At 45.6% G+C, this 20,124-nt stretch overlaps 1 protein-coding gene across 6 annotated transcripts in view; it reads left to right on the forward strand.

Annotated features, from left to right (window-relative positions):
• Window positions 1-14,944, forward strand: part of LOC135054759 (gastrula zinc finger protein XlCGF57.1-like) — a 22,468-nt gene extending 7,524 nt beyond the window's left edge. For all 6 annotated transcript variants that reach the window (XM_063958067.1, XM_063958065.1, XM_063958069.1 and 3 more), the window contains exon 5: window positions 13,139-14,944. In XM_063958067.1, coding sequence (XP_063814137.1) covers window positions 13,139-14,604 — 1,466 coding nt within the window. In that variant the 3' untranslated portion in view covers window positions 14,605-14,944. The remainder of the gene's footprint in view (window positions 1-13,138) is intronic.
• The last annotated feature ends 5,180 nt before the right edge of the window (window positions 14,945-20,124 follow it).

The raw sequence follows: 20,124 nt of genomic DNA on the forward strand, positions 1-20,124 counted from the left end.
ATTTCTCCATAGAGGGGTGGGAGTAGCACTTGTGGCTGGGAGAGTGCAGCCACGGGGGCTTGGCTGTCTTGCAGGCTGGGATCACTGTGGTCCAGTTTTGGCATCAGCTCCTCTCCTCTACAGCTGTTAGCCTGTCCAGGAAGGCTAAGCACACTATCTGTGATTTTATTGCCTATTCTTGCCTTTTGTTTTTTTTACAGAGATTGTGCAGTTGCTCAGTGACTTTTATTTAATATACCTGTTTGAAGGGTTTTGGTTTGCCTGCATCCTCTGAAAACAGCGAGACCAAGTGGGGACTATGACTGACAAATCGAAACCTGTCAAGGAAAAAATAGGATTTTGGTACCTACCGGTAAAATCCTTTTCTCGTAGTCCGTAGAGGATGCTGGGGTCCACATTAGTACCATGGGGTATAGACGAGTCCACCAGGAGCCATTGGCACTTTAAGAGTTTGAGAGTGTGGGCTGGCTCCTCCCTCTATGCTCCTCCTACCAGACTCAGTCTAGAAACTGTGCCCGAGGAGACGGACATCTTCGAGAGAAGGATTATACACAGATAGTGGTGAGATTCGTACCAGCTCACACATACAAGACACGTCAAGCCAACAAAGCTTGAACACTCAGCAACTACTGAAACATTACTTACCAAGCAACAATGCAGTACTCAACAAAATGAAGTTGTACTGAACCAAATAACATTTGCAGGAAACGAACCGCTCTACGGACTACGAGAAAAGGATTTACCAGTAGGTACCAAAATCCTATTTCTCTGACATCCTAGTGGATGCTGGGAACTCCGTAAGGACCATGGGGAATAGACGGGCTCCGCAGGAGACTGGGCACTCTAAAGAAAGATTAGGTACTATCTGGTGTGCACTGGCTCCTCCCTCTATGCCCCTCCTCCAGACCTCAGTTAGAATCTGTGCCCGGCCAGAGCTGGGTGCTCCTAGTGGGCTCTCCTGAGCTTACTAGTAAAGAAAGTATTTGTTAGGTTTTTTCTTTTCAGAGAGCTTCAGCTGGCAACAGACTCACTGCTACGTGGGACTAAGGGGAGAGAAGCAAACCTACCTGCTTGCAGCTAGCTTGTGCTTCTTAGGCTACTGGACACCATTAGCTCCAGAGGGTTCGAAAACAGTCACCTGTCCTCGATCGTCCGTTCCCGGAGCCGCGCCGCCGTCCCCCTCGCAGAGCCAGAAGAACAGAAGCTTGAAGACGACGAAATCGGTGGCAGAAGACTCCTGTCTTCATTTAAGGTAGCGCACAGCACCGCAGCTGTGCGCCATTGCTCCCAGCACACTTACACACTCCGGTCACTGTAGGGTGCAGGGCGCTGGGGGGGGGGGGCGCCCTGGGCAGCAATTGAAGTACCTTTTGCCAATAAAAATACATATATACAGTCTGGCACTGTATATATGTAAAAACCCCCGCCATTTTTTTACACAGTAAGCGGGACAGAAGCCCGCCACTGAGGGGGCGGGGCCTTCTTCCTCAGCACACCAGCGCCATTTTCTCTTCACAGCTCCGCTGGAAGCAGCTCCCCAGGCTCTCCCCTGCAGTATCCAGGTACAAGAAGGGTAAAAAAAGAGAGGGGGGGCACATAAATTTAGGCGCAAATAAAACATATAAGGCAGCTATTGGGTAATCACTTATTACAAGGGAAATCCCTGTGTTATATAGCGCTGTGGTGTGTGCTGGCATACTCTCTCTCTGTCTCCCCAAAGGACTTTGTGGGGTTCTGTCCTCAGTCTGAGCATTCCCTGTGTGTGTGCGGTGTGTCGGTACGGCTGTGTCGACATGTTTGATGAGGAGGGTTACGTGGAGGCGGAGCAAGGGTAGATAAGTGTGGTGTCGCCCCCGTCGGGGCCGACACCTGATTGGATGGATATGTGGAAGGTCTTAAACGACAATGTAAGCTCCTTACATAAAAGATTTGATGACGCTGCAGCCTTTGGACAGCCGGGGTCTCAGCCCGCGCCTGCCCAGGCGACTCAGAAACCGTCAGGGGCTCATAAACGCCCTCTATCTCAGATGGTTGACACAGATGTCGACACGGAGTCCGACTCAAGTGTCGACGATGATGAGGCACATTTACAGTCTAAAATGACCAAGGCCATCCGATACATGATTATTGCAATGAAAGATGTATTACACATTTCTGAGATTAACCCTGTTAATACCAAGAAGGTTTATATGTTTGGGGAGAAAAAGCAGCCAGTGACTTTTCCCCCATCTGATGAATTAAATGAATTATGTGAAGAAGCGTGGAGTTCCCCTGATAAGAAACTAGTGATTTCTAAGAGGTTACTGATGGCGTACCCTTTCCCGCCAACGGACAGGTTACGTTGGGAAACATCCCCTAGGGTGGACAAGGCGCTGACACGCTTATCTAAAAAGGTGGCCCTGCCGTCTCAGGATATGGCCGCCCTAAAGGAGCCTGCGGATAGAAAGCAGGAAGCTATCCTGAAGTCAGTGTATACACACTCTGGTACTCTACTGAGACCTGCTATTGCTTCAGCCTGGATGTGTAGTCCTGTAGCAGAATGGACAGATACTCTGTCAGACGACATAGATTCCCTCGACAGGGATACTGTTTTGCTAACCCTGGGCCATATAAAAGACGTCGTCTTATATATGCGGGATGCTCAGAGGGACATTTGCCTGCTGGGCTCAAGAATTAATGCTATGTCCATTTCTGCCAGGAGGGTCTTATGGACTCGGCAATGGACAGGAGATGCTGATTCTAAAAAACACATGGAGGTTTTGCCTTATAAGGGTGAGGAATTGTTTGGGGACGGTCTATCGGACCTCGTGTCCACAGCGACAGCTGGAAAGTCGACTTTCTTGCCTCCGGTTTCCTCACAGCCTAAGAAAGCACCGTATTATCAAATGCAGTCCTTTCGTTCTCAGAAAGGCAAGAGGGTAAGGGGCGCATCCTTTCTTGCCAGAGGCAGGGGTAGAGGTAAGAAGCTGCACCATGCAGCCAGTTCCCAGGAACAAAAGTCCTCCCCTGCTTCCACTAAGTCCACCGCATGACGTTGGTGCTCCACAGGCGGAGCCAGGTGCGGTGGGGGCGCGTCTCCGAAACCTCAGCAACCAGTGGGTTCGCTCACAGGTGGATCTCTGGGCTGTACAAATTGTATCTCAGGGATACAAGCTGGAATTCGAAGCGACTCCCCCCCACCGTTACCTCAAATCAGCCTTGCCAGCTTCCCCTATAGAAAGGGAGGTAGTACTTGCGGCAATTCACAAGCTGTACCTCCAGCAAGTGTTATCAGGGTCCCCCTCCTTCAACAGGGAAGGGGTTACTATTCCACAATGTTTGTGGTACCGAAACCGGACGGTTCGGTGAGACCCATTCTGAATTTAAAATCCTTGAACACTTATATAAAGAAATTCAAGTTCAAAATGGAATCGCTCAGAGCGGTTATTGCAAGCCTGGAAGAGGGGGATTTTATGGTGTCGCTGGACATCAAGGATGCTTACTTGCATGTCCCCATTTACCCACTTCACCAGGAGTACCTCAGGTTTGTGGTACAGGACTGTCATTACCAGTTCCAGACGTTGCCGTTTGGCCTGTCCACGGCACCGAGGATATTTACCAAGGTAATGGCCGAAATGATGATACTCCTTCGGCAGAAGGGAGTTATAGTTATCCCGTACTTGGACGATCTCCTCATAAAGGCGAGGTCCAGAGAGCAGTTGTTGATCAGCGTAGCACTCTCTCAGAAAGTGTTGCAACAGCACGGCTGGATTCTGAATATTCCAAAGTCGCAGCTGATTCCTACGACGCGTCTGCTTTTCCTGGGCATGATTCTGGACACAGAACAGAAGAAGGTGTTTCTCCCGGTGGAGAAGGCCCAGGAATTAGCATCTCTGGTCAGGGACCTCCTGAAACCAAAACAGGTATCGGTGCATCACTGCACGCGAGTCCTGGGAAAGATGGTGGCTTCATACGAAGCCATTCCCTTCGGCAGGTTCCATGCAAGGATCTTTCAGTGGGATCTGTTGGACAAGTGGTCCGGATCGCATCTTCAGATGCATCGGCTGATCACCCTGTCCCCAAGGGCCAGGGTGTCTCTTCTGTGGTGGCTGCAGAGTGCTCAGCAGAGCCCCTGCTTCGAAACCGGCCAGTGCTGATTCAGTCAGACAACATCACGGCGGTCGCCCATGTAAACCGCGAGGGCGGCACAAGAAGCAGGATGGCAATGGCGGAAGCCACAAAGATTCTTCGGTGGGCGGAGAATCACGTGCAAGCACTGTCAGCAGTGTTCATTCCGGGAGTGGACAACTGGGAAGCAGACTTCCTCAGCAGACACGACCTCCACCCGGGAGAGTGGGGACTTCATCAAGAAGTCTTCACACAGATTGCAAAGCGATGGGAACTGCCACAGGTGGACATGATGGCGTCCCGCCTCAACAAAAAGCTAGAAAGATATTGCGCCAGGTCAAGGGACCCTCAGGCGATAGCTGTGGACGCTCTAGTGACACCGTGGGTGTACCAGTCGGTTTATGTCTTCCCTCCTCTTCCTCTCATACCAAAGGTGCTGAGGATAATAAGAAAAAGAGGAGTAAGAACTATACTCATTGTTCCGGATTGGCCAAGAAGGACTTGGTACCCGGAACTGCAAGAGGTGATCTCAGAGGACCCTTGGCCTCTGCCTCTCAGACAGGACCTACTACAGCAGGGGCCCTGTCTGTTCCAAGACTTACCGCGGCTGCGTTTGACGGCATGGCGGTTGAACGCCGGATCCTGATGGAAAAGGGCATTCCGGTTGAAGTAATTCCTACGCTGATAAAAGCTAGGAAAGATGTGACAGCAAAGCATTATCACCGTATATGGCGAAAATATGTTGCTTGGTGTGAGGCTATGAAGGTCCCCACAGAAGCATTTCAGCTGGGTAGATTTCTGCACTTCCTACAGTCAGGAGTGACTATGGGCCTAAAATTGGGATCCATAAAAGTCCAGATTTCAGCCCTGTCGATTTTCTTTAAAAAAGAACTGGCTTCACTGCCTGAAGTTCAGACGTTTGTTAAGGGAGTGCTGCATATTCAGCCCCCTTTTGTGCCCCCAGTGGCACCTTGGGATGTTAACGTTTTGTTGGATTTCCTAAAATCACATTGGTTTGAGCCACTTCAGACCGTGGATTTAAAATATCTCACGTGGAAAGTGGTCATGCTTTTGGCCTTGGCTTCGGCTAGGCGGGTGTCAGAATTGGCGGCTTTGTCCTGTAAAAGCCCCTATCTGATCTTCCATATGGACAGAGCAGAATTGAGGACGCCTCCCCAATTCCTCCCTAAGGTGGTATCAGCGTTTCATTTGAACCAACCTATAGTGGTGCCTGCGGCTACTTGGGACGTGATATCTATGAGGGTAAATACTGTGCCACCTATATCTTTGTCCCTAACCAATAACATTGCACAAAATTGTGTTTCTATAGTGACATTAACCATAACAAATGTAATGATTGGCTATCCACTTATACTTTCTGCTCATCTTTGTTGTCAAAGTTAAGTACGCTTTGTAAAACAATAAATTACAATAAAAATTGAATTATGTTTACATCTCTCCCATCATAGGAGATGTAGGTCTGTCTTCTATATAACTTTGCTGTTTTTATATGCACATTGCTCAGTAATTATGCAATACTGTTACCAGGTGCTAATTAGCCACCATATTGAAAGGGTATATAAACCCCACATATTCAAACCATTGATACCTTTGAAAAAGCTGCTAGCTGATTGCAGCAAAACGCGTCAGGTGTACAGGGACCCACGCCAGGAACTTACTGCTGGATGACCGGACCATCCCCTATTTAATCCAGATCACTATTTGCACTTGGAGGATTTCGAATAGCAAGTTGAACCGATGAACTTCATCCACCGTATTGCATGAGGAGCTCACCATCTAAAATCCCGGAGCACTACATCCTCTAGCGGTAATTTGTCAATACATTGGACATTGCTTACCTCCTAAAATCTGCCTATGCTGGACTTTGACATCTTTGGGGAACAACTTTGGAACGGACTTCCCACCTTTAAATCTTCTTTCAATTCCTGGCTGTTTGGGTAACCCTAAATTCATTCACTGTACTATTTGTGCCTTTTAACCCTTTATTATTGATGCATGCATTTTTATGGTGTATTTACCTTTAAACTTTTAGTGTATCAACTTTTTTATTATTAAATTGTGGAATTATTAGATACACCATTATTGTTGTCATATTGAACAAACTTAGCGCAGCCTCCATCTTGCTTTTTGTTTATGTTTGTGGGAGTGACTTCCCTTTTATCTGTGAGGCCGCTGCTTGGTATAGCATCCCATACTCAGAGCGCCCGAGTACCCCAGGGTAATCAATTCCTTACACACGGACGATACCCAGACCTGACTGAAGTGTCTGAGTCTCGCTCCCACTGGCCCCACCTCCAGGCCGCGCAGTCCACCGTCATGCGGAGGACTTTTGCATACCTGAAGCAGGCTTTTGTTCCTGGGAACCAGCTGCTGCAGGTTTCTTGGACTTAACTCGACCTCCCCTAAAGAAGGTATTGGACGATCTGGCCTTTCTAGGCTTGTTAGGCCGAAAGGACTGCGTTGCAGATGAAGAGAAGGATTTCTTTGGAGCAGGTGCTGCTGAGGGAAGAAACGGAGACTTACCCGCTGTAGCCGTGGATATCCACGCGTCTAGAGCTTCCCCAAAGAGAGCCTGACCTGTATAGGGTAGGGACTCCACACTTTTTCTGGATTCCGCGTCGGCCGACCACTGGCCCAGCCACAGTCCCCGACAAGCTGAAAAAGACATGGAAGATATTCCCGCAGCCATGGAACCCAGGTCTTTCATGGATCCTACCATAAAACCTGCTGAATCATGTATATTGCGTAAATATAATGCAACATCATCCCTAACCATCGTATCCAAATCTTCAAGTAAGGTAGCCGACACTTTACTATTGCCTTTGCAATCCATGCGGTAGCAATAGTGGGACGTAATATGGCCCCTGAAGCAGTGTACATTGATTTAAACGTGTTATCAATCTTTCTAGTAGCCGGCTCCTTTAAGGCGGTAGATCCTGGAACAGGCAAAACCACCTTCTTTGAGAGTCTGGACATAGATGCGTCAACAATCGGCGGGTTTTCCCATTTTTTTTTATCCTCCTCAGGGAAAGGAAACGCTACCTGGACCCTTTTAGGGATCTGGAATTTTTTCTCAGGGTTTACCCATGCTTTCTCCAATATAGCATTCAATTCCTTTGACGCAGGGAAGGTTAGCGAGGCTTTTGTATTTTCAGTAAAAAAAGCCTCCTCAACCTGCTCAGGTGTGGTATCATTAACATTCAACACATCCCTGATAGCCTCTATCAACAATTGCCCCCCCTTTGCAAGAGATGCGGACCCCCGCAACACATCCCCATCACCATCTGTGGTGTCAGAATCAGTATCCGTATCGTCTTGTGTGACCTGCACAAACGCACGTTTGTGGGGGTATATAGCGGGGCGTCCTGAGGTACCAAAAACCGGCCATACTGCCATAGAGCTCTGTAATACCTGGGTTGCAGATTTATTACTTGCAACCCTGTCAGAAATCTGAGAAATCCAAGATTTGATGGAGGAAAACCACTCCGGTTCCCTTGCTGGTATATGTGCTAAACCAGCGCTATCCTGATTACATGGAATGGGATCATCCTGGGAGGATAAATCCTCTGCAGCATATGACACAGTATCCCTGGACATAGCTAAAGCAGACCACCACACACACACACACACACACACACACACACACACACACACACACACACACACACACACACACACACACACAGTCCCCCTCCCAAGAATGGCAAGAGAGACACAGAGGCCCTCATTCCGAGTTGTTCGCTCGTTGCCGAGTTTCGCTATATTGCGATTAGTCGCTTACTGCGCATGCGCAAGGTTCGCAGAGCACATTCGCTTAGTTATTTTACTCAAAAGTTAGGTATTTTACTCACGGCATAACGAGGATTTTTCATCGTTCTGGTGATCGGAGTGTGATTGACAGGAAGTGGGTGTTTCTGGGCGGAAACTGGCTGTTTTATGGGAGTGTGCGAAAAAACGCTGGCGTTTCTGGGAAAAACGCGGGAGTGTCTGAAGAAACGGGGGAGTGTCTGGGCGAACGCTGGGTGTGTTTGTGACGTCAAACCAGGAACGAAACTGACTGAACTGATCGCAGTGGAGGAGTAAGTCTCGAGCTACTCAGAAACTGCTAAGAAATTTCTATTTGCAAATCTGCTAATCTTTCGTTCGCAATTCTGCTAAGCTAAGATACACTCCCAGAGGGCGGCGGCCTAGCGTGTGCAATGCTGCTAAAAGCAGCTAGCGAGCGAACAACTCGGAATGAGGGCCAGAGATTGGAGCCAACCCACACACAGCGCTTTTAGCAAAGGGAGACCCCTTGTCAGCACTGACTGCACCTTAATAGGACACACAGTCTTATTACAGCCTCCCCTCCCTTCTACAGCCCCCTGGTACCGTGTATAGATAGCTGGAGTTGCTGTGGAGGGACCTGTTCTTCCTCTCAGCGCTGTGCAGGCAGGAAAATGGCGCTGAAACGCTGCTGGGTTCGCTCTGAGGAGAAGCTCCGCCTCCTTAATTGCACTGTCTTCCCGCTGTTCATAGATTATACTGGCCTGAGGAAATTGTGCTGGCTAAGATCCGAGGACCCCGACAGGCTTCTGGACCAGTGTAGAGGGTAAGCGCTGGCCCAGGGAGCCCCTCACAGTGCCGCACCATGTGCCGCTGAGCCTTCCCAGGAGCGCAATTAATACTGCGCTGCCTCCCCGCTGCCGCCATCTTCACACCGGTCCCCCGCATGCTAGGCGCGGTCGATGTCTCACTCACCACTTCTTCAGCTCTGTAAGGGGTTGGCGTCATGCTGCTGGGGCGAGCGGTCCCCTGTGGCGGAGAACGATCAGACACCTCTGAAGCTCAGTGTCCAGTCAACGGAGACTGGCTCAGACCCCGCAGGGCGGACATTGCTCCCCCCTTAGTTCCTCGCTGCAGGGATGCTGTTGCCAGCAGGCTCCCTGTAAAATAATAAACTCTAAAAATAAACTTTTCAAGAAAAGCTCTGTAGAGCTCCCCTAACTGTGACTGGGCACATTTTCTAAACTGAGTCTGGTAGGAGGGGCATAGAGGGAGGAGCCAGCCCACACTCTCAAATTCTTAAAGTGCCAATGGCTCCTGGTGGGCCCATCTATACCCCATGGTACTAATGTGGACACCAGCATCCTCTAGGACGTAAGAGAAAAAGTGCTACTATGGCATTGTTTTTCACTTGCGCCCAGTGTAATAACAAAATACAATATGAACAGGTGGACTCTGGGGTGTTCTGCCCTGGTAGAGCCGGTATGGGCACAGGCCTTGGGTTAGTCAGTCTCCGACTTCATGAAGCTAGTAGCATTTCAGCGGGAGGATCAGATTAGGGCTGCTGCTGCGCCTGGTTCTTGGTACGGGGTCCGTTACAGAATTTGGATTCGGAAGAGAGGGAACTTTTGGAGGATGTCGTTGTCCCGGATGGTGAGGATAAGGACTCCTTCTCAAGTCAAGAGGTTGAGGAACTTATTGTGGTACACCACTCTCTAGATTGTTTGGATATGGATTCCCAAGTGGAATATGTGGGTCCGTTCAAGCATCGATGCAGGAAGAGCGTTATATTCTCTTCTTCAGATCTCTTGGCTCTCAACGAGGAGGCAAGAAGGCTCCGGATAAGTTTTCTGTTCCTCGCCAATTTGCTTTGCTTTGTCCACTTCCAGCAGATCATATGTCCAAGTGGCAATTGCCTCCCAAGATTGACACTCGCGGTGGCGTATTTAGCTAAACACACAGCTCTTCTTGTTCAGGGCTTATCCTTGAAGGATCCGTTAGATAAAAAAATGGAAGGTTTTCTCAAGTCCTATAGGCTCAGGGGTCGTTATCTGACCTTTACAAGCTTCAGCATGAGTTACTCGAGCTATGGAGACTAGGGCCATCAAACTCGTCGAGGAGCTTCCCTGTGATTCAGCCAAGGATTCCCTACTGAACTTAGCGGAGCAGCTTCGCAATGCAGCTGAATATGTTTGTGAGGCCGTCCAAGGCCTTCTAGGGTTTAAGCTATAGCTGTATTGGCTTGCAGGGTCCTTTGAATCCATGCTTGGAATGCGGATTCAGAATCTGAATGTTCCTTGCAATATCTTTATTTGATGGGGAAGTTTTTTTTGGGCCATTACTGGATACTAATATTCCTCACAAAGCACTTTTCTTCCGGTGGCTTCCCTAAGCAGTAAGGTCCACGTTTTCAAGCCTTTGCTCCTTCTTACAGGGTGGGGCGCCCACTAGAGGTCAGTCTGCCTGAGGCCATTTCCTCCCCACAGGAGTTCAGTTTTTAATGGCAGATTTTCTGGTGCCAACTGATGCTCGGGGGCCAAGGCTCCGAAGAAGCCTTGCACCTAATGGGGTCTCTCTCCACCCAGTATGGTGCCAGTCGGAGGACGGTTGCTCCAGTTCAAAGACCACTGGGTTGTGTCGTCTTCAGACATCTGAGTGCTGGGCATCGTTTCCAGAAGTTACATTGTCGACCTTAAGGGTCTGTCACCGCTGTTCCCTGGGATGAGGAAAATAGGAAGGCATTGGCTCAGGCTTTCAATTCTCTCCTCTCGGACAGCGTCATTACTCCATTTCCCCTGCTGGAATGGAAACTTGTTCCTTGTTCGGAGGACTAACGGCTCATTCTGGCCGATTATTAAATCTTTGCGCCTTGAACACCAAGTTATGGGTAGATCGTTTTGGAATGGAATCTCCACAACATGGAGGCCAATTCATTTATGGCCTCACTGAACTTCAAGGACGCGTATCTTCATGTTCCGATTTGGCCATGTCATCATTCTCTCCTCCTTTTTGCAGTCAAAACCGATCACTATCAAGTCCTACCATTTGGTAAAGCCATGACGCAGTGCGTTTTCATCAAGATCAAGTCAGTAATGGCGAGCTTGCAACGCAAGGAAGGTATCCCGATCATACCTTATTTAGACTATCTGCTTGTGAAGGCCGACACGACTTTACAGTTACAAAAGCACTTAGATCGCTTAGTTCAAGTACTGCAGGATCACCGCTGGATTCTGAATTTCGAGAAGTCTCACCTAATACCTCGTCAGCACCTTCAGTTCCTGGGGGTAGTCTTCGACACCTCTCTTCAGCGAATTTTCTTGCCGGAGTCAAAAGCATGGACCCTATAGAACTTGGTAATGATAGTACTGTCAGTGCCTCACCTGTTGAAGTTGTTGGGCACGATTGTCTCCAACTTCGAGATCATTCAGTACGCCAGGTTCCACTTGTGGGAATTCCAGTGGGAAATTCTCCAAAATTGGATGGGATCAGCCTCTCAACTCAATTTCTCCTTCTGTCCAACAGCACTCGTCAGAGGAGGCACATAGAGCACGGAAGTGATGATGGATGCAGCCCAAAATCCTTTCCTGGGTAAAAGGCCTTTGTTCCGGCACTCTCTGTGGTGTTAATACCAGGAGTAGACAATTGGGAAGCAGACTTCCTCAGCAGAACTAGGTTTCTCCCGGGAAAGTGGTTTCTCAATCCAGAAGTCTTCTAACAGTTAGCTGGAAAGTGGGGCCTTCCGCAGATGGATCTCATGGCTTCTTGACATAACTTCATGGTCCACACTTTTGTGTGTGATCCATGGACCCGCAGGCTTTTGCAGAGAATGCAGTGATGGTTCTGTGGGATTTTCATCAAGTGTATCTGTTTCTGCCAACCCCAGTGTTGCCTTAGTTTCTCCAAGCATATCAAAGATCAGTTGTAATCCTAGTGGCTCCAGACAAGCCATGCAGGTTGTGGTACACCAACATTCTCAAAATGTCGGTAGGTCTCTGGTGGCATCTTCCACTTTGACCAAACCTGCTGCAACAAGGTCTGTATCTACACGAGGACCTTCCTCGGTTGGCATTAACAGTCTGGCTTTTGAGGCCGAGCTTTGAAAAGCTAAACGTCTTTCTCCCTCTGTAATCCATACCATGCTGTGGGCCTGGAAACAGGTTTCCTCACACAATTACAACAGGGTATGGAAAATCTACATCTTAAGGTGTGAACAGAGAAGAGTCCATACCTCCAAGTTTCAGCTCTCTCATTTCTTGGCCTTCCTTCAGGAAGACCGATTTAAAAGCATATTTCTTTGAAAGTACAGCTTTCAGCACGGTCAATTTATTTCTGGCGGCATTTGGCCCTTCTTCCAGAGGCCCGAACCTTTTTACAGGGTTTGGTGCGTATTCAACCACTGTTTTGTCTGCTGGTAGCACCGTGGGATCTTAATATGGTCCTTTCAGCTCTCAAACAGGATTAATTTAAGCCACCTTTTCTTGTCTTCCATAACAATAGATTGGTTCTCCATATAGTTCTCACTTTCCAGGCAAAAGTTATTTTTTCGGCTTTCCACTTAAACCAGGAAATCATCTTTCCGTTTTTTTCCTCCTGAGGCGACTTCCCGGGACCAGGATGAACTAGATGTGCTAGACGTGCTCCAAGCTCTGCGGGTTTACTTGGACAGGACTTCTTCTGTCTGCTGCACAGGTTCTCTGCTTGTTCTTTACAATTCACATAAACGTGGCTACAAAGCAGACCCAGTTGGATCCACTTGGTCATCATTAAAGCCTATTCTAGTGTAGGGCGACTGGCACTAGACCTTAGTGTAAACACATTCCACTAGGGCAGTGGTGACCTCCTGGGCTTCAGCAGAACAAATCTGTCTTCTGTTCACACGTTTTCTCATTTTTACTGTTGTCATGTTTTTGCCTCTGGTGACTGCCATTTTGGGCGTACGGTTCTCCGGTAAGGCAGTCTGAGCGTTCCCTCCCCTGAGGGAGGGTGGTGGAGGACACTGTGTTCCTTTCTCAGCTCAGTTGTGCTGGGTCAGAGGGTGGGGGGCAGGTCTCGAGCTTTCAATTAAAGCTATAGTTTAAGTGCCAGCTCCAGTAGTCTCAACCTACCACCCCTATGGTCCAGTGTCCCCCAGCCTGCTTAAGAGAAGAGAATTCAAATGGTAAGTGACCAAAAATCCTCTCTTCTCCGTTTGTTTTGATATTTTAGTTTGTGAATAAAATACTGATATTTTTGTTCCTTTCAACAGATTTATCGGAGACCTGCCATAAATCTGTACAGTTCAATGCTCCCATTTCCCATATTAAGGAGGAACCGGTCTCATGTGATGGAGAAGATCTCACAGATTCTGACAACTATATGCCCACAGACCATACACAGTGTACATCTAATCAAATTAAGGAGGATCCTGTCTTATGTGATGGAGGAAACTTCACACACACTGACATGTATACACCCACAGGTCATACACAGTATACAGCTACTCATATTAAGGAGGAACCTGTCTCATGTGATGGAGGAGACCTCACACACACTTACATGTATACACCCACAGGTCATACACAGTATACATCTACTTATATTAAGGAGGAACCTGTCTCATGTGATGGAGGAGACCTCACAGACACTGACAATTATAGACCCACAGATCATACACAATATACACCTATTTATATTAAGGAGGAATGTGTCTTATATGAGGGAGAAAAACTTGCAGTTCATTCAAAATGCAGAGAGAATCTCAATACAAGCCCAACGTGTGTCAGACAGAAGATAATTGATACAGGAGTGCCACCATTTTGTTTTTCGGGAACTGTTGGTGATTTTGGACAGCTTGAGGATCATGATGAGAATTTTCAATGTAGTATGCGCGAGAAGCCATTTTCATGCTCTGAATGTGGTAAATGTTTTACACAGGAAATACACCTTGTCCGACACCAGATAACTCATACCAGCGAGAAAAGTTATTCTTGCTTGGAATGTGGGAAACATTTTACACAGAAAATCCATCTTGCACAACATTTGACAATTCACACAGAAGGGAAACAACATTTGTGTCCTGAGTGTGGAAAACATTTTAGACAAAAGTCAGATCTAGAACGACATATACTGACCCACACAGGAGAGAAGCCATTTTGTTGCACAGAATGTGGTAAATGTTTTAACAACAAAGCATACCTTACCATTCATCTGAGAAACCACAGGGGAGAGAAACCATATTCCTGTCCTGAATGTGGAAAACGGTTTAATCAAAAATGTCGTCTCAACGAGCATTTCAACAGACACACGGGGGAGCGACCATTCCTGTGTCTAGTATGTACTAAAGGTTTTACACGGAAATCTCACCTGATCCGGCACCAGACAATTCACACAGGAGAGAAGCCGTTTCCTTGCTCTGAGTGCGGGAGACGTTTCAGACATAACAATGCTCTGAAGCAACATTTACTGTCTCATACGGATGAAAAGACATTTCCTTGTTCTTTTTGTGGGAAATGTTTTCCCCGTCGATCAGAACTCTGCAAACATGTTAAAGAACACACTGGAAAGAAGCCATATTCATGTTCTGAATGTGGGAAATGTTTTCCACAGCCGTCGTTACTCATCCGACACCAGACTGTTCACACAGGGGAGAGGCGTTTTTCCTGCTCAGAATGTGGTAAGTGTTTTCAAAGGAAAGATGTACTGATTCGTCATTCACGATGTCACACGGGATAGAAGTCACTTGGTTTGGGAAATGCTTTACCGCCGAGTCCAATCTTTGGAAACACCGCAGGATGCATATGGGAGAAAAACTGTTGACTGCTCCACATATGCAGGGAGTTTTAGGTATAAGCAACAAATCATGAATAAAAAATAAAACCAGTAATTCTTTACGCGTTTCACTCACAGATCTCTGATAAGAGATAAACATGGCGGCTGGAGGTAAATGATGATGGAAACTTGATTAGATTGATGACCATTTGCATGAATGGAATTCACGCCCAACCAAGTTATGCAAAGATAATTACTGTGTCTGATTCTGTCACTGTTTAATAAACTGCTGAGTGTTTCGGAATTATTGTGTTGCATATATGGAAAATGTTTGATTAATAAGAATTGCATCGAACAGTTTAATAAAAACACACAATATACATAATAACCTCTGGGAGAGGGACAATAGATAAAATGTATCAAAATCACATCACTCAGTGGCCAAATATAGGTAAAGTCATTTAAAAGTACTATTTACCGCAATATGTTTCCATATATCATATAGGTCACATAACAGCCACTATTCTGTATTGATTAATATATTAAGCTCTCATACGACTCCATATAGGTGCAATGAAAGATAAATATTTTGTTGTTCTAGCAAGGTTTTTATATTTATATATATATATATATATATATAGTGCAATATATGTCCAGCACTCTGGCTGTAGAAAAATAGTGCCACGGTGCCCCGATTTTCAACTGCATAGATTCCAAAAGTAACTGGCACTCGTGGACAAAGAGACAAACTGTACAAAGGTAGATGCGTTCAACGTTTCGGGATTTTACTCCCTTTATCAAGACCACAGAAACCATTAAAAACCGTACCTTTATAAAGAGTGCACCATCACCATCTCCACGAGTCCCGTCGGAGTCCTGATGATGTCATCGAAGCGCCGGCGTGCCGGGTACTCCTGGGACGTGGATCTCGCCTCTGTGCAAACAATACAGTGTTACATAAACACATAAAACTGAATGTCTGGAACTAGACTGACACTATACAGCAGTGGACAAAATACACGAGGGGACAATTTGTCATAATGAGCCAAATAATAGCTCTTCTATCTAAAGACAGGATAGCTGTAACGGCTAGTACAAACTCTACACAGATGCACCTTAATTCTATTCTAGTGACCTCTCATCAGATCCATATAACTGCAAATTGGATGTGACCTAGTTATATTATTTGTCTATTTGCAGTTATATGGATCTAATAAGAGAGGTCACTAGAATAGAATTAAATTGCATCTGTGTAGAGTTTGTACTAGCCGTTACATCCATCCTGCTGTCTTTAGATAGAAGAGCTATTATTTGTCTGTTTTGTTTAGAAAGAAACATATGTAAGATCAAGTTTCCATCCATAATCAGGATCACAAAGATCTTCTTTGGGACAACTGTGATTTCATCTTCTCATCTACATGCACTTAAAAAAATCAAACAGAATTACCATTGCTTCTTAACCAATCCTTTCATTTCTTACAGCCCAGATACATTTCTGCACCCACTTTATCTAGGCTTTTGACTCATTTCATACTATATCTACACCCATTGAGCCTACACTGCTTTTCTCACCTGTATTTCTGCAATTCTTCTGCTCTGATTCCCTTACAGTCTCCTCTCCTACTTCCACTTTCCCTCAACCTATTCACCTACTTAATACTATGTCAAGGCTTTCCTATACTCCCCACATCACTCAGTGTCTACCTAATAATGTATCTCTATCCTTCCCCCCCCCCCTAGTCTCCTACACCTCCTCCTCTCTCCCCTCCTCTGTCTCCCCTCCATCCCTCTGTTTCCTTCCCCCTCCTTTCCTGTTACCCCACTTTCATTCACCTCTGCCCCATGGTCCTGCTACCCCACAACTCAGCCCTGCTCCCTCTCTCCCTTCCCTGTCACCTCCCCACACCCCCATCCACATCACACTGACCTCCCTCCCTGCCCACCTCCTGCAGTTTCCCCTCCTAGCTCAGGCACACGTACCATCACTACTCTCTCATCATCCCTGCCCTCAAAGTTAATCTCACCTCATCGCTACAGCAACCCTGATAATCTAATTCACATCTCTCCCACAAACTCATACCCCCTATCCTGTGCCCTCTGGAATGCCAGATCTGTTTGTAACAAACTGGTCCCCACTCATGTTTATTGACACTTTAAGTGACTGCTGATTTTACTGCCTATTATTACACAGATGTGAGATTTATATTGTCAGATAACTGTATTGTATCAGTGAGTCTTCAGAATTGCCACTAGTATTTGGTAGTGTTGTGAGTATTAAATAACACTCGCTTTGTCCTTAATACACTAACTTATTAACAGTCATTATATAATCGAGAGCTGCAGAATTAGACCATGCATCTTAAATATCTGCCTAACAATAATATGGATTCACTCCTGTGTCATCAAACTTTTATTTGCGACATATTTTGATGACAGTCCCACCTCTACTATACCTCACTGCCTGGCTGGCGTTCTCTAAATCTTTATAGGTAAATGGTCATTGGACCCTAAGTATATCAATTGCAGTTCATCCAGCATCAAACTTAGCTGCAAACAGCCACAATATTCCCTATAACTCACAGTGGCAGTATACGTGAGCCAAACTGATGTATTCTTTTCAATTTAAACACTCCTATCTCACATAATTACGGCCAGCAAGCCTGTCGTGTTATAAACAATGATCCCCTCTAAACTAACATTGGTAGCCTATATGGATTCACAGGTATTCAGTACATATTTTTACACAGTGTAGACAGCGCACAGCGATGCCAATGCGCATTTCACTTTACTAAGCTTCGTCAGGGCTATAGTACTCGGCGCCCGCCCCAGGAAGTGTATTTATACGTGTTGACTACCTGTCATAGGAGAGCCGAGCAAGCTGGAGCCAATGGACACATCGGACAGGGAATTCAAATCCCTGTTCGTTACAATCAGTGCGCTGCTTCTAATCTGCTGCTATTACACACAGCTGCAGCGCGTCTCCCTTACTTCTCCATAGCCGCTCTGTCAGCGGTTCCGTGCTGGCCACTAATTAGATTCAATGAAGAATCTATCATTCTTCCCCCCTGTAGTATACTATTTAACCTGTGTCTGAATGGTTTAAACACCCTGTAACCTGTAAATTAAATAACCTAAGGGATATTTACATGGCTAGACGGGATTAAGGTCCTGATAGTTATAATAAATACCTTGCAAATCCTAATTGTTATAATGGATACCATGCAGATTATTGCCCATTCATAAATTATTTTGAGATGTTTGACAAGTGTGCCATTTGTGCTCTCTGTTTTAATTCATGGAATCTCTATAGGGGAACTTAAAAATATAATTGTCTACTGCCTTATGGCATACTTCTAAATATCCTCACTATATCCATTTCTATTGTAATTATACTAATACCCTCTGCAAATACTAAATGGTTCATTGTATTGAGTGATGCAAAAGTGACTGATAATTCTAATCATTGATTTGTGAATAGAAAATAAAAAATTAATAAATAAAAGTGACTGTGCCAAAATAACTATAGAAAAATAAATTACTATAAACTAGTGAAAAATCAAACCGTGTCATGTGTCATATTAATTTATTATAATATGTTTTTTATTGCCATGTGCCTGTATTGTCCTTCAGATAATGAAATTTGTGTATTATGACAATATAGTATGTGCAAGTGTGACTATAGTGTAAAATAAATTCTTTGTAGTGATTGTGCTCGTGATCATAAACCATTAGGGCCAATCCCTCCTGATGACCCCTCTTATATTATAATAGTTTATTACATACTTAGGCCACTTTCATAATCATTATGGTATGTTATGACAGATATGTTCTCCTACATATTAATTTATGGTGATATATTAACACAATAATCTATTATGATATATTTTATATTACCTAGTACCTGTATAATCCTACAAATAATAATATTTATGTGTTATGAAAACATAATGTGTGCAAATGTGACTGACGTGTAACACAAATTATTAATAATAATCGTGCTCGTGATCATAAATCAGAAGGGCCAGTCCCTCTTGATGACCTCTCTTGTATTGTTTATAATAGTATATTCCATACTTGAACTACTTCCATAATAAATATATGATATAGTGTGCTATAAAGGATGTATTCCTCCTACATATTGATTCCAAATATTGTGCACTTATGAACTCATAAATTGTGCACTACCTCCCAATGATGTGGGTTATATGCTAATACTCTACAACTTCAAGTACCAATAAACTCCTTATGTTGTTATATGCTCAATTTAATCGTAAATACATATATTGAATGGTATACATTACTCCTCTCCAATCTACTGTGTATCTGGATCTATCAGGTAAGTACACCCTATAAGGATGTAACTACTCCCTAGCAGGTAAGTGAATCCCTCAGATGTCCTTAATAATTCATTGCATATATCAGATAACACTCCTCCCTTGCAGGTAAGTAAATCCTTCCGATGTCCATAATAATTTATTAAATATGTCTGATGTCATTCTTTCGACAATTCCATACACTACTGGACAAGTATATTCTTCTTTAATTGAAGTAATTATTTTACCTCACCTTGGTGCATACCCTCGGTTCCTTGGAGAGACCGAAAGGCAACGTCTGGAATTGGTAATGGCAATCCTGAACCGCGAATCTCAGATAAGCCTGGTGAAGAGGATAAATGGGAACATGCAGGTAAGCATCCTTTATGTCTACTGACACCATATAGTCCCCCTCCTCCAGACTGGAAATCACTGCTCTCAGTGATTCCATTTTGAATTTGAACCGTTTCAAGTAGAGATTCAGATTTTTTTAGGTTTAAGATCGGTCTGACCGAGCCGTCTGGCTTCGGAACTATAAAGAGGCTTGAATAGAACCCCTCCCCTTGTTGTGACAAAGGTACCAGGACTATGACCTGATCCTGCCATAATTTTTGAATTGCCGCTGTTACCGCCTCTCTTTCTGGAAGAGAAGCAGGCAAGGTCGATTTGAAAAATCGGCATGGGGGAACGTCTTGAAACTCCAGCTTGTACCCCTGGGACACTGTTTGTAACACCCAGGGGTCCAGGCCAGATTGATTACAACCATGGCTGAACAGTTTGAGATGTGCCCCACCCGAGTGGCCTCCCGCAAGGGAGCCCCAGCATCATGCTTTCGATTTGGCAGAAGTAGGGGTTGACTTCTACTCCTGGGATCCTGAAGCCGCTGTGGACTTCTTTCCCTTTCCCCTTCCCCAACCAGCAAAGAAGGGGGAACCTTTCACCTTTTTGTATTTATTGGGCCGAAAGGACTGCATGTGAGAGTGATATGTCTTTTTTGCCGGTGCAGGAGCAGAAGGCAAAAAAGTCGATTTACCTGCGGTAACCGCCGAGACTAACGCATCCAGTCCATCACCAAATAAGGGAGAGCCTCCATATTACTTTTGGAATCTCCATCCGCGTTCCACTGGCGAATCCACAATGCCCGCTGAGTCAATACTGCCATGGTAGCGGC

Source organism: Pseudophryne corroboree, chromosome 3, assembly GCF_028390025.1.
Source record: "Pseudophryne corroboree isolate aPseCor3 chromosome 3, aPseCor3.hap2, whole genome shotgun sequence".
Classification (NCBI taxonomy): Eukaryota; Metazoa; Chordata; class Amphibia; order Anura; family Myobatrachidae; genus Pseudophryne; species Pseudophryne corroboree.